Source organism: Marmota flaviventris, chromosome 4 (assembly GCF_047511675.1).
Source record: "Marmota flaviventris isolate mMarFla1 chromosome 4, mMarFla1.hap1, whole genome shotgun sequence".
NCBI lineage: Eukaryota > Metazoa > Chordata > Mammalia > Rodentia > Sciuridae > Marmota > Marmota flaviventris.
In genome coordinates, this window is record NC_092501.1 from 105,974,809 (window position 1) to 105,989,466 (window position 14,658).

Below are 14,658 nucleotides of genomic sequence, written 5' to 3' on the forward strand. Positions count from 1 at the left end.
TTATGAAGACAAACAACAATAAGTGTTGGCAAGAATATGGGGGAAAAGGTACACTCATACACTGCTGGTGGGACTGCAAATTGGTGCAGCCAATCTGGAAAGCAGGATGGAGATTTCTTGGAAAATTGGGAATAGAACCATCATTTGACCCAGCTTATCCCTCTTCTCTATCTATACCCAAAGGACTTAAAAACAGCATACTACAGGGAAACAGCCACATCGATGTTTATAGCAGCACAATTCACAATAGCTAAACTGTGGAACCAACCTAGATGCCCATCAATAGATGAGTGGATAAAAAAAATGTGGCATATACACAATGGAATATTACTCAGCAATAGAGACAGTTAAATCATGGCATTTTTAGGTAAATGGATGAAGTTAGGGAAGATAATGCTAAGTGAAGTTAGCCAATCCCCAAAAACCAAAATGCAGAATGTTTTCTTTGACATAAGAAGGCTGATTTATAGTGGGATAGGGAGAGGGAACATGAGAGGAATAGATGAACTGTAGTTAGTACAGAGGGGTTGGAGGAGAAGGGAGGGGGCCTGGGGTTAGAAATGATGGTGGAATGTGATAATCATTATTATCCAAAGTATAGGTATGAAGACATGAGTTGTTGTGAATATACTTTGTATAAACCGGAGATATGAAAAATTGTGCTCTATATGTGTAATAAGAATTATAATGCATTCTGCTGTCATATAAAAAAACAATAAAGGTGGGAAATTACAAGTTAAAAAAGAGAAACTGGAAGTGGAGAGAATGATCATCTGGTACTAGAATTGCAACAAGATTTTCTGTGGTCAAATGATCAAGTCACTTAAAATATCATTTTGGGGTTTTGACTGACTGAAATTGCACTCAATCTCTTGTAGCAGTGCTAGGGTAAGTGTGCAGGACCAGTGAGATCACTGATACAAAGCACAGTGCTAATACTTGTAGTATACTGGATTCAGCTTGTTCTAGTTTATGAATGTTGATTTTCAGCAGCTCTTTCCAGTTTAGAGTGCAGTAATACCTAGTTGGTAGTTGAAATTAGTCATGGAAATTGTTAAATACTACAAATGAGTATCTCTCTCTTGTCTTCTTTCAGAAGTGTTTTTGCTAAGCTTACCCGTGTCATCCAACCAGTGTCTGTGCTTTTATTTTTGAGTGTTTCCTGTTGCATATGTTTCAGACTTAGTTCTCTGATTTTCCTGACATTTCAGAGAACTCAATGTGTTAATTTTAAAATATGTGAATTATTTTAAATATTTAATGTATACAAGTAGCTATGTTTTAAAGCATAATTAAATGAAGTCAGCACCTGTGAATCCTCAACCAGCTGTAAAAACTGAAACATTGCAATCACTCTACTTATGATCTTAGTCCCCCACCACCACCACAACACCACACCAAGGAACAACTGCTGTAAATTTTGAGTTTGATTCTCTTTGACTTTTACAAATGTTTTGGTTGCATATGTCATTATTCTTTAACAACCTAATTGTTTTGTTTTGGAGCTTTTTAAAATGATAGCATGTTATTATCTGCTATAACTTGGGTTTATCATTCAATATTATTACTGTAATGTATGTCTGTTGCATATATCATTCATTTTCTCTTTTATATAATATTAAACAATGTAAACATAACTAAAGTAATAAATGCATATTAATTCTGTTGATGGCCATCGAGGTTGTTATTAATTGTTTTGATAATAGACACTACCTTTTAGGTCTATATTTAGATTTCCTGATGTACATTTGAAAGATTTTCCTTAGGGAATATAACCAAGACATGAATTACTGTAAGATAGAGTTAAGCCAGTGTTCAGCTTTGTGGATGAAATAGTGCCAGATTATTTTGCAAAGCAGTTGCATGAATGTGTATTACTTTTAGCAGTATATATAAAATCCATTTGAATTGTATCTTTTATGGCACTTGAAATAATCTTACTTCTTACACTTTAGGTAAGTGGTCTAATGCCTATGTTTTTGATCCATTTTGAGTTAAGTCTGTGCAAGGTAAGAGATAGAGGTCTAATTTCATTTTATTACATATGGCTTTCCAGTTTCTCAGCATTATTTGTTGAAGAGGCTATCTTTTCTCCAATGCATTTTATGGTGTCTTTGTCTAGTATGAGATAACTCTGTTTATGTGGGTTTTTCCTATGCCTTCTATTCTGTACCATTGGTCTTCATGTCTGTTTTAGTGCCAATACCATGTTGTTTTTGTTACTATGATATTGTGATGCCTCCTGCTTCACTTCTATTGTTGAGGATTGCTTTGCTATTCTGGGCCTCTTAGTTTTTCAAATGAATTTCATGACTGCTTTTTGTATTTCTATGAATAACATCACTAGAACCTTAATAGGAATTGCATTAATCTGTATAGTGCTTTTGGTAGTATGGCCATTTTGACAATATTAATTCTGCCTATCCAAGAACATGGGAAATCTTTCCATTGTTTAAGGTCTTCTTCAGTTTCTTTAGTGTTCTGTAGTTCTCATTGTAGAGGTCTTTCACCTCTTTTGTTAGATTGAATCCCAAGTATTTTATTTTGAGGCTGTTGTGAATGGGACAGTTTTCCTAATTTCTCTTTCAGTGGATTCATCACTAATGTATAGGAATGCAGTTGATTTATGGGTGTTAATTTTATGTCCTGCTACTTTGCTGAATTTATTTATGAGTTTTAGGAGTTTTCTGGTAGGTTTTTTTTTTTTTTTTTTGAGTCTTCTAAATATATAATCATGTCTTCAGCAAATAGGGATATTTTGAATTCTTCTTTTCCTATTTGTATCCCTTTAATTTCTTTCTTCTGTCTAATTGCTCTGGCTAGAGTTTCTATAACTATGTTGAATATAAGTGATGAAAAAGGGAATCCATCCCTTTTAGAGGGAATGCTTTCAATTTTTCTCCATTTAGAATGATGTTGGCTTTGGGTTTAGCATAGATAGCTCTTACAGTGTTGAGGTATGTTTCTACTATCCCTTATTTTTCTTGTGTTTTGAACATAAATGGATGTTATATTTTGCCAAATGCTTTTTCTGCATCTTCAGTCCTTAAATTATTTGCCTTTATTTTTTGTTTCTTGATTAATAATGTGAGGCATCAATTTTGTTAGTCTGAATAAAGAATAATGCTAGACTTTTATTAACCCTCTATTGTATTTTGAGTTTATATCATTTATTTGTCTTTTTTTATAGCTAGTTGGAACTCATTTTTTCCCCTTTCTAACCTGTTGTTCAACTCATTTTTTTTTTCTAATATAAATCTTCTAAGGCTATTAATTTTTCTCATAGCACTAGTTTGTATCCCAAAGTTTTTATGCAGGTAATTTTATCATCTTTCAGTTGTAAATATTTTTGGTTCATCTCATAGTTTCTTCTTTGCCTGTTTTAATTATAGTATAATTGGTATATATATATTTTCTTTTTTGTTATAGATTTTTAATTGACTTACATTGTGATGAAAGAATTTGGATGGATTGGTAGCTGCTTTTTGAAATTTTCAAAGGCTTATTTTATACAACTATAAAATTACATATTTTTACATGTCACTTGTTTTCTTGAGAGGAATATTTTTTCCTAATTACTGGAATCCGAATTCTATATAAATTCTCTAGATGTAGATGATTTTTCTATAGTCTCTGTTTGATAATTCCAAATTCTTAAGACCTTACAAGCCTAAAATTTTATTTGATAATTTTTTTTAGGTTTCTCAGTCTTTGTGGCTTGCTGTCTTTTAAGTCTCATGATTTCATGTTTCTTGAACTTTCTGTGTGGGAATCCTTGGTACCTGAATAGAAATGTTTTTTCCTAAAAGGGATGTGGTATTTGCTTCTACCTGGAACCAGTGCTGGTGCTGCTGACTTACAGTGAGTTAAGATTCTGGCCAAGATTCACTTTGCCACTAGTCAAAAGTTGAGACTCTTAAGTTACTACCATAAAGAAACATAGATCTTTTCTTGAAGAAAATGTTCTCCATGTTAAGGCTTATGCTAAGGGCCTCTCCAGATAACATAGGGAATATTTCTGAAGTTTTAAATGTCATACAGACCTCTTATTTTAGTTTTGTTGGGTCTGATACCATACTTAGGGATGGTACAAGGTGTAATCAATCATATTTTTTCTTTTTCTCTTCATGCACCACCTACATGTTTATTAAAGTCCAATTGTGTAAAAATGTTATGTGGAGTTAGCGTGACAAAGAAAGAAGGAGTTAAGTAAGAGGGAATCATAAATGCTATTTAAAGCTTAACCTTTAGGCTTTTAAAACAGCCATAGGCTGAATTAATCTTTCTTCTTTCAAGAGAGCTTTCTTGCAACATGGCCCAGGTGCCTGGATCCTAAAGTACAGATGTAAATGGTCTAGTCAAAAATTTCCCTTGAATGTCAGTTGTGGTGGCACATCCCTTAATCTCAGCTCTTTGGGCTGAGGCAAGAGGATCACAGCCTTAGCAACTTAGTGAGACCCTGTCTCAAAATAAAAACTGAAAATGAAAGGGCATGCAATTCAGTGGTAGAGTTCCTCTAGATTCCATCCTCAGTACAGAGGGGAAAAATTTTTCCTTGAAATGAATGAGTGAAATAATTAGCCCCAGGAAATCTCCTGAAGCCATTGGAAATACTTTTGGCAGTTGTGATAGGATAAAGAAAAAATGAATTATGATTTTAAGTTAAAAGAATTGTGGATGGTGAAGTTGTTTTATTTCCTCTTAATTTTAATCTACTTTGCATTAATGATGGAGCATTGATGAGAACTAAATCATACTCCGATTCCTGTCAAATATATGGCTTATTTCTAGGTTTGATGGAGAAGGTAGTGCAAGATTATAAAAATAAATGGCTGACAGATTTTTTTTCATATTGTCATAGAATACAAACATTTAAGTGGCTTCTAGAGTTGTAAAATATCTGTTTTAATATTTATGTAGGTATGATCAAACTTTAAAGAACTATTTCTGTGTCATATAAACTTTGGAGACTCTGGTACATAAGAATGCTATTTATTATAACCAACAAATTAATAAGCTAGTATATTCATTTAAATCTTATACTCCATATCCAGTTGTATGACTGCCTGGAAGTTTAGATGACAGAGATGTTCATTTTTCTCAGGAGAAGAAGGAATGAAGCCAGATGATAGCCTCAGAGAATATTTCTGGCAGATACTTGATATTGTTTATTAGAGGTTTTTACCTGGAGATATAATGATAAAGTTCTCTTACCTTAAAAAGTTTTTAGAATGATTTTATTTACTTGTTCTTATTATTTGTATAAAAAGAAAAATCAGACAGTTAACAAAATCTTGGGTTGTTAATGATTATAGTCTTTTTAAAATTATTATTTTTACTTAAAATTAATATCTTTTATTTTGGAGTTGCCCTAATAGTAAACACAGATTTTTAAATTCTCATCTATTTTTGTGACTGCTTTTAGATGATTTGAACTCATAGTACTGAACTCATAGGATCTTGAACTCATAGTGTTTAGATCTAGTAATTCTGAAGAGTATAATAAACTGAAGATTATAAGAAGGATAATGAAAATTTTAATTTTATCTCATGGGTATACTTAAATAATATTTCAGAATTGTAGAAGTACTGATAGTAAGACTTGGTGATTCCCATTGAGAAATGACTATAAAGAACTTATGCATAATTTGAGGGTTTCTCAAGAGTATCTAATATATAGTATGTACTTTTTTTTTTTACTTTGCTTTTGAACTGATTGGCAGATATTGACCAAAATTCCCGTTTTGTTATTAATAAAAATATATTTGGAAAATATGGGCCAATTAAGTGAACCATGAAACTTAACAGTCTCATATCCTAATTCATGGAATTTGCCAACTTGTTGATATTGTTGAATAATTGCCTCTTTCTTTAGGGTCCCTGGCTACATCTCAAGAGGAAGAAGGATGAGGCTGGACCCAATTTATACAGTTTATTCTTCCTAGACAAGTCATTCCATTAGTGGATGCCTTAGCTGAGGTTGTTGTAACAGATTGCCACAAAACTTGGTAGCTGAAAACCATGGAAATTTATTTTCTCACATTTCTTCAGGTCTGATGTATAAAATCAAGGTGTCACCTAGGTTGGTTCTTTTTGGAAACCCTGAGAGAGAATCTGTTTCATGCTTTTCCTAGCTTTTGTTAGTTCTAGGCACTTTTTCCTTCTTCGCTTGTAGTTACATAACTTCAATTTCTGCCTCCAAGTTCATGTGATTTTTATACCTGGTATCTTTATTTTTGTTTTCCAAGGACACTCATAATTGGATTTATTGCACATCCTAATCCAGTGTATTATCATTTCTGTATCCTTACTTTAATTATGTCTGAAAAGACCCTTTTCCCAAATGAGGTTGTATTTCCAGGTGGATCTGTCTTTTGGAGGGGCCACTATTCAGTTTATAAAAGGAATGGAGAGGCCAGGAATTGGATTGATTAAATAAGTAATCTGCTTGCTAGGAAGCATCAGGAATTGGGGGCAGGTATTCCTTCTTATTATTCCCCAGCTTTTTTTGTTCCAGATATAAGAGATCAGCAAAAGAGTCTTGTTCCTATCTTGTGTTGCATCATTTGTGTTATCTTCAGTTTATATTTCTTTGGCAAAATCTTTTACAGCATCTTATCCATGTTGTGAGCATTAGTGTTAAAGCTAGGCAATACAGTAAATATATCCATTTAACTATGCATAAATAAAAGGCAGTTTATCTTAACACAAACAAACCAGTATGAAAATGCCATGTCAACAACCAGGGGATATAGAACTCCCAAAATTCTGTGAAGGTGCCTCTGACTTCATATCTGTCATATGTGCTTAGTGAGGATGACTTTGTCACTCTGGATATTAAATTAGTAAAGCTTAATTTCTTTCCTATTAAACATTAAATAGAAAGAAATGTTTCCCTCCCAAGACACTAGTGAAAGTTCTGTCCCGAGGATGCCTGAGTCTTTCTTTGAAACACGTAAGACTAGATCATCACTGATTGTCTAGGGCACATTTTGCATTGATGTCAATGGTATATCTCTGTGCTGTACAGGTATAAAACACTTGAAATATGGTAAGTGCAACTGAAGAAATGAATTTTTAACTTCATTATTTTTAATTGACGTAAATGTAGGTGAAAAAGGCCACATGTGACTGGTGGGCCATATTAAACATCTAAGGCAAGATATTTTTCATGCATAGTCTAAAAATATTGGTGATAATAAAGTAAACAGTGATGAACACTATAATAACCATAACTTCTCTATTATATAATTTAAATGTCCTATTGTAATGACATTAGTAAAGCCAAAGGAAAATTTCAACCTGAATTAGCGGCTCGTCTATATTTGTTAAAGATGTTGGGCATCTTTTTTTCTTATTCTAATTAGTTGTACATGACAGCAGAATGTATTTTGATTCATTTTACACAAATGCAGCACAACTTTTTATTTCCCTGGTTGTACATGATGTAGAGTCTCACCATATGTGCAGTCATACATACATCTCATTCTACCATCTTTCCTGCCCTCATGCCCTCTCCCCTTTCTTCTTTCCCTTTTGCCCAAATTTGGACAACTTTCAACTTGGAATTCTTTTATAGTTATAACAAAATAATTAGATGAAAATTTAGACTCTTTTTTAAAGTTTTATTCTCTAGTTCTAATTTTAAAAGAAAATTATTCTTTTGCAGGCAAAATACTGGTAAATGTGGAGTAAAAATATTTCAATGTGGAGACATATTTGCTCAAGAAATTTAGTATAAATATCTGCCAATCATTTTAAATTTCTCTTGCTCAAAATATAAATTAATATACCCGGATTTTATTTACAAGTGTGATACTATTTAAAGATATATTTTATTATGTGAAAATGATAATTTTTGTTGAAATTATTTTTCAGATGTCTAAGCAGATTTTTCTGTCGTTTTCCAGCTTTGCCTCAAGCATTTTATTATATAAAACTTTATAGCTAGTTAGTCCATTGATTTATTTTTTATTTTTGATTGAAGTTTGGCAAGAGAGAACATTTCTTCTCCACACTGTCTACTATATAATATAACATTTGATTTAATACCATTTGAAAAAGAAAATGTGGAAATAAGTCAAGTGTAACTCACCCCCTTTTTTTGTTACTGGGGATTGAACCCAGGAGTGCTTAACCACCAAGCCACACCCCCAGCCTTCCTCCCTGCGTTTTTGTTCTTTTAGAGACAAGGGTTCTACCAAGTTGCTTGGGACCTTGCTAAGTTGCTGTGGTTGGCTTTGAACTCATAGTCCTCCTGCCTCAACACTACTGTGTCCAGTTAACTCACACTTCTTGAACTTAATATAGTTTAAACTTTGGGGTATTGTATTGTTCATTTACACCAAGAGAGGGGGGTATTTTAAACTTGATGTCTTTGAACAGAAATCATTCCTTCAAACTGCTGCCATAAAGTTTTATGTCCCTTAAAGAACTTTCAAGTTCTTTATCTCTATAATGTCCCCTAATGTACATGGTGGGGAGAAGCAGGATGCTTATGAACCATTTAGAGCTCTTAAGAATAAAAGCATCAATTAGTACACCTTTTATCCAGAAATAACAGCTTTATTTTCTAAGGGTTTTCTTTTCATGTTACTAGCTGAATAATAAATGAATTCAGAATTTTTAAAATTGTTCTTCACATACACACACACACATATGATTTGTATATAATTTCAGTTTTTACCTTAATTGAAGTTACTTTATAAATCATAATTTGTAACCGTTAAAGAAAAGAGAAACACTATAGATGATAACACAGCCATAACTAGAAAATGATTTTTATTGCTTTTTTTTGTTTTGTTTTGTTTTGGCAGCTTGAAGGTCCATGTGTTTTGCAAATTCAAAAAATTCGCAATATTGCTGCACCAAAGGATAATGAGGAATCTCAGGCTGCACCAAGGATGCTGCGTTTGCAGATGACTGATGGTCATACAAGTTGCATAGCAGTAGAATTTAGTTATATGCCAAAAATAAGGTGATTGGCACTTTATGTACTTGTTAAAGAGTGTTTGAAGGTACTATTCAAAAATAAATTTTAAGAACTTGGAAAAAACACAGTAAACTCTCTAAGTGTATAATTTTTCAGAAGAAATTATGGAGCTTTGCATTTTAGCTTTTTCTATAGAGAAAATTGTTAAGAATAAAGTTAGTTACTCCTTGATTCAGTGTGAATTATAAAAATAGATTCAAAATGTTTTTGCATGAAGATTAATTTTTAAATTTTTTTAGAGGCTTTTAGGTCATTCATTGATCAGAACAATTTTATTAAATGTGTCATAGTTTCTTTCTGATAGCCCAGTACCTGTGTACATAATAGTTGGGAGTTATTACTAAGAGTGATTAAGATACTCAGAATTAATTTTTAATGAGTTTATTGAAAGATCATTGATAGCTAAAATGCATAAATATATAACATGTACAGAATAATTTTATTACATATTCTGACTTTTTCTGTATGGATTTTTTTAAGCTTTAAAAACAGGTATACTCTATTTATTCTTATTAGTAAGTATCTTATAAACCCTATGTCTTTAAAAAACAATGGTATTAACACTTTTCTATTAACTTGGTATCGTACCTATCAGCATGCAGTGAATTTCATGTGCTTTTATATAGTGAATGATGTGAAACTGTTTTGAATACTTTTCTAATTCAGCCTAAATCTTTTAGGGCACACTACTTTATGTATATTATTTGGACTATTTTATCCCTTGTTATATGTGAGAGGAGATGGAGTAGGGCTCTGTATGTATGCTTCTTTTATGTTTGTTTTATTTTAGAGAAAACTTATGTGATGGTATGGATTTCTTTCCTTATTTCCTTTACCAAAAGATTAATAGAAGGGTAAACATTTTGTCTCTGGTTTTTGCAAAAGGAGTCATGGCATAATATTTGTTCCAAATCTAATAATACTGACCTGTTATAGAAAAGTCTTCTTAAAATTAGTGTACAGAAGGCTTAAAATTACTGTAAATAGCTTAGTGTGTTAAAAGACCTTTTTAAAACAATTGTTGCTTATTTTTATTTTCTATAATCAAAATGTTAGTTTAGAAGTATAAAATATATAAAGCATAATTTTGCATATTATAAAAAATTTGAAAGGTTTTCAGATTTTAGACAGAATTAGATATGGCCTAGGTTAAGAAATTATTAACCTGTAAACTCTGAAGAATGTAGCATTTCTTACTTTTGCCAGGTTGACAGAGGAAGCAGTTTTACATAGAACATGTCATCAACTTTATAGTAGTAATACTAACTACCATTGTTGAGCATGGCGAGTGGCAGAGCCAGTGTTCAAACCAGGCACTTTCCAAATATTAGCTCACGTAATCCTCACAACCATGAGGACAATAACCATTATTGACATTTTAAAGATTAGGAAAACAAGGTGCCAAGAAATTAGGTGATTTAAGTAGCAAAATTTGGGATTCAAAGTAAGATCTGTATGTCTCTGAAACCTTTTTATTTTCTTTTTACCATACCACACCACCCCTCTGCTTTAAAGAGACACATAATTTAAAGATAAACATTTTCCCCTTGTTTCCTGCCACTAGGCTGCTCTCTCTTTTTAGTAGTTACTAATTCATTCTCTCTCATTTTCTTTTTAAAAGGCCTTTTAATGTTCCTGTGTAAATAATTATCATTTGATCTTTAACATGGTTTTTTTTTTAAGACCATTATTTTTTATGGATTACTATAATTCATACAGATGTTAAATTATAATGGTCAGAATATTTTTGTATTAAAATTTAATTTTGTAATATAAAGCATTTTGCAACGTATAGCAAAAGTTCAGTGGGGAAAAAAAGACATATATTTATGTAGCATGGTAGTGTTGAAAAAGTAATCTTTTATTTTGTTTGTCTTTGCCATAACTTTGTGGATGTGATTACTGTTGTTTATGTTGTTTTAACACATGGAAACCTAAGCACATTTCTTTATCATTAAGTTAGCAAATGAGAGTCTTGTATCTGGTCTTCTGACTTTCTCCCTATTGATCTATTTATACTTGATAGCTAATCTGAAAAATATTTTTGATGTTGATGCAATTTGAATAACTTGACTGAGTCATAATTTATTCCACTTTAGGGGAGGAACTTCAATGTGTTTTGTTTTGTTTTGTTTAACTGTTTTTTCCTTTGCTTTAGCTTGAACACACCACCTGGAACTAAGGTTAAGCTGTCAGGCATTGTTGATGTAAAGAACGGATTCCTGCTCTTGAATGACTCTAATACCACAATTCTTGGTGGTGAAGTGGAACACCTTATTGAGAAATGGGAGTTACAGAGAGTGAGTATAAACTAAGAATGATTTGAATGTTTAAAACACTGTATTCTCTTATTTTAGGGAGTTCTTCCTATAATAAGTAGTAAAATTAGTTCTTTGTGTAACAGTGAGTAGAATAAAATATGATGATCTTTAGAGCAACTGTCTACCTTTGTCTAAGCATGGTCTTCCTATAGAGCAAATGTAATTTTTTAGTGTTCATTATATTTTATTACGTTCATTATATTTTATATTTTAAAAATCCTTCTTTATTGAAAAGTTTAAAAATTTCTAAGATTTATGTTATGATCTATGTATACTGTATCTGGGAATAATTCTTAAAAAATTGTGCGTATACTGGTGTATGGGTATATGTATATTTGTTTTATGTACATACATACAAGCAGGCAAATGAAAGCTAGTTAGGATTCCACTATAATGAAGTCCTTGTTGTACTTGACTTTCTAGTTGCATTAGTTGATACTTTTCCCCATTTGTGTCTGCACATCTTCATCCTGCTACTCATGTTGATTGTCTTGTAATTGTTTCTCTACTTTGCTTGCTGCAACTAATTCTGTTGGTCTACTATAGCTGAATCCCTTATTAATTTCTTGCTTTCCCACTCCATTGCTGTTGTTACAGTTTAGATCTTTAGTGTCTCTTGCTTTGACTGCTTTAGTAGCCATTTAACTTATCTCAGTACCTATCATTTCTCCATTTTTCTAATTTATTTCATGCACTTTTGACAGATTATTTTCCTCTAGCATAGGTCAGAACAAGTCACACTCTGCTTCTGTTTCAAATGTCTGAATTTGGATGAAATTTTTTTTCATTTTTTTTGGATGAAATTTTTTTACCTGTTAAACTTTCTAAATTATTTTGCATAGATTTTCTTCCAGTCAAATGAAGCCGTTTACTCCTTCTTTGATTCTCTTTGCTTTTTTCAGTTGTACTTTTGGGCAAAAATTATTTCCCCACTTTTGGGCCATTCATCTTGATTTTTCTCTTCCAATCCCTGCATGTCCAAATGATCTCTTTGGTTTTAGACCTAGAACAAATGCTTGTTCCTTCACAAAGTGAAGTAGTTGATCCTTTATTAAATATTTGAAACATGTTATCTGTATTAATAGTATATTACTTTTGACCTTGCACTCAAATTATTTTATTTTTTTTATATCCTTTAATAAATAATATCCTTCTTGAGGTCAGATTATCAGACCATGAGGTCAGGTAGCGGGGGAACCTTGATTACAACAAGGTTGTTGTATCATCTTTGTTCAATTCTACAAATATTTGTTGAACAGTGTATATATATGGTGCTATGCTCTTATTATATTTCCTATGGTCCTCCTGTTAGTCTTGTAAGTTGGCATTATATCTACATATATAAAAGTATTTACTTTTAAGAACTATTAAATAACTTTCTTTATGATCACACAGGTTAGTGATAAATCTGAGTAGAATCCATGGCCCCTTTCCCCCCCATTATTTTGGAGCTGCCATCTTCTATCTTTAAAGTGGTAGTCCTGAAACTTACATGTAATAAATATAGAAAGTATTTGTGGGATGAATTAATTGGAAAGCATGTAAACTAATTACTTTAAACTAAAATTGATGTTCTATGCCCCCTTCAAGTGTTGCCTATTGTCTAAAGCCAGGCAAGAGCCTAGTGAGAGCAAGAGCCAGAACTAGACCAGAAGTATGGTAGCAGGGGAACCTTGATTACAGCATTCTGTGTACAAAGTATCTGATGGGCCAGACCACACAGTGATCAAGCAAGTGAATAGCACATAATCAAGATCCTGATTAGACAGAGAGTACGTGATCACTGAGTGTTTTTCTCTGATTGGATATTAAACTCACTTCCCTAAAAGTCATTAGCCAGTAATGTTGAAGGTCAACTCCAGAAACACCCTATAAATCCTTAGATAGTAGTAACATACTCAGGACTCTTCCTTTATGGGTGCTATGCTTCCGCTGTTTCAAAAATAAACTCTGCTACTTTATTCTGTCTTCTGTTGTCCCTGGGTCTCATTCTTTGGATCTTCAGGTCTATGAAACAAAGATTCTATACCTCAGATTTGGGGGCTTGTCTTTTGGAGGGTGAGTAAAATGGACCAATGGCACTATTACTTTTTTTCCTGAAGTTCTGTGCTCCTTTTAGAAAAATCTCTGCCCAAATAAAGGAAATACTGGATTATTTTGGCCAGTTAAAAGTGATTTAGCATAGCTGCTATCTAAAGACTCAGGTGACAGGCTTACTGGAAGAGGCTTGATCAATGCCCTTTGTCCCTGACAGAAGAATGCTAGTCAAGCTCTGCTTTAGCTTCCTCTTGCAACATGAACCAGGTCAACCTGGCTGGCTCAGGTGTCTCCAAGGTCTTTGGGAAAGAGATAACCCACCAATCCCCAAACTGTAAGCCAAGTAGTCTCTTTCTCTACTGCTCTGCTAAAAATGCCTTTTTCTAGGTGTACCACAGAACCCATGTAGGCCCAGTTTTCTTGATATGTCCCTCTGAACCCCAATCGTTTCACTAATATCCATAGGTAATGTTATTGGGAATCTTTAGTCCTTGAGTGCCTCTTAGGATGCGGATCCCACCAATATCCCTGGTGACCACCTCTAAGACAAGGACCAATTTCACACATTTCTAGCCACAGTTCTCTAACAACTTTCAGGCTAGACCTATTCAGTTGTACTTTTGGGCAAAAATTATTTCCCCACTTTTATGCCATTCATCTTGATTTTTCTCTTCCATTGTACCTATTCAAGGTACAATCCAAGATAATCATAGTCTATTACAATTGTTTGCTCTCCTTAATTGGGAACATCACTCAGAGGTCTGTGTCCTTGTCCAGCTACAAAAAGGGCAGGGAGTAGGTGGAGTTTTGGCTGTGTTTTGTTTTGATTGAAGTGCTTTGTCTCATGGAAGGAGTGGTGTTCTGGAATTTCTTAGGGATTATTTCAGGATTGGACTTGAGAAAGGATCAGCAACTAGGAAAGAGACATAAGAAAGTTATAAGTATGAAAATACTTTGGTAGGAACAGTTGAAAGGAAGAGAAAATATTTTGTGAAGTAAGAGGACCAAACTTAGAATGTAAATAGGCTGTACAGCACAGAAGGTAAGTTTGTGTATGCGCTTAAATTGGCTATAAATAGCCCAGTCTGTTAAGGTGGCCTGAGGTTTTGTTTTTTCTGGGTCGAATTTGAATGTGCTGGTGCAGGTCTGAGCCTGTTCTTAATTCTTGGAATGATATCTTATTGTTTATTGGGATTTTTTTGCTTAGGAGGCTGGGTCTTGGTGGGTTTTGTTTCATACCTGTTTTAGGGTCTTTTGAATGGTTGCTTTGTGGCTGGTTGAATGGATGGCTATTGTTTTGGGTTGTTT

At 33.0% G+C, this 14,658-nt stretch overlaps 1 protein-coding gene across 2 annotated transcripts in view; it reads left to right on the top strand.

Moving 5' to 3' along the window:
• Positions 1 to 14,658, top strand: part of Tdrd3 (tudor domain containing 3) — a 141,767-nt gene that overhangs the window by 52,503 nt on the left and 74,606 nt on the right. For both annotated transcript variants that reach the window (XM_027938063.3, XM_027938064.3), the window contains exons 4-5: positions 8,817 to 8,977; positions 11,151 to 11,292. In XM_027938063.3, the coding sequence (XP_027793864.2) occupies positions 8,817 to 8,977; positions 11,151 to 11,292 (303 nt within the window). The remainder of the gene's footprint in view (positions 1 to 8,816; positions 8,978 to 11,150; positions 11,293 to 14,658) is intronic.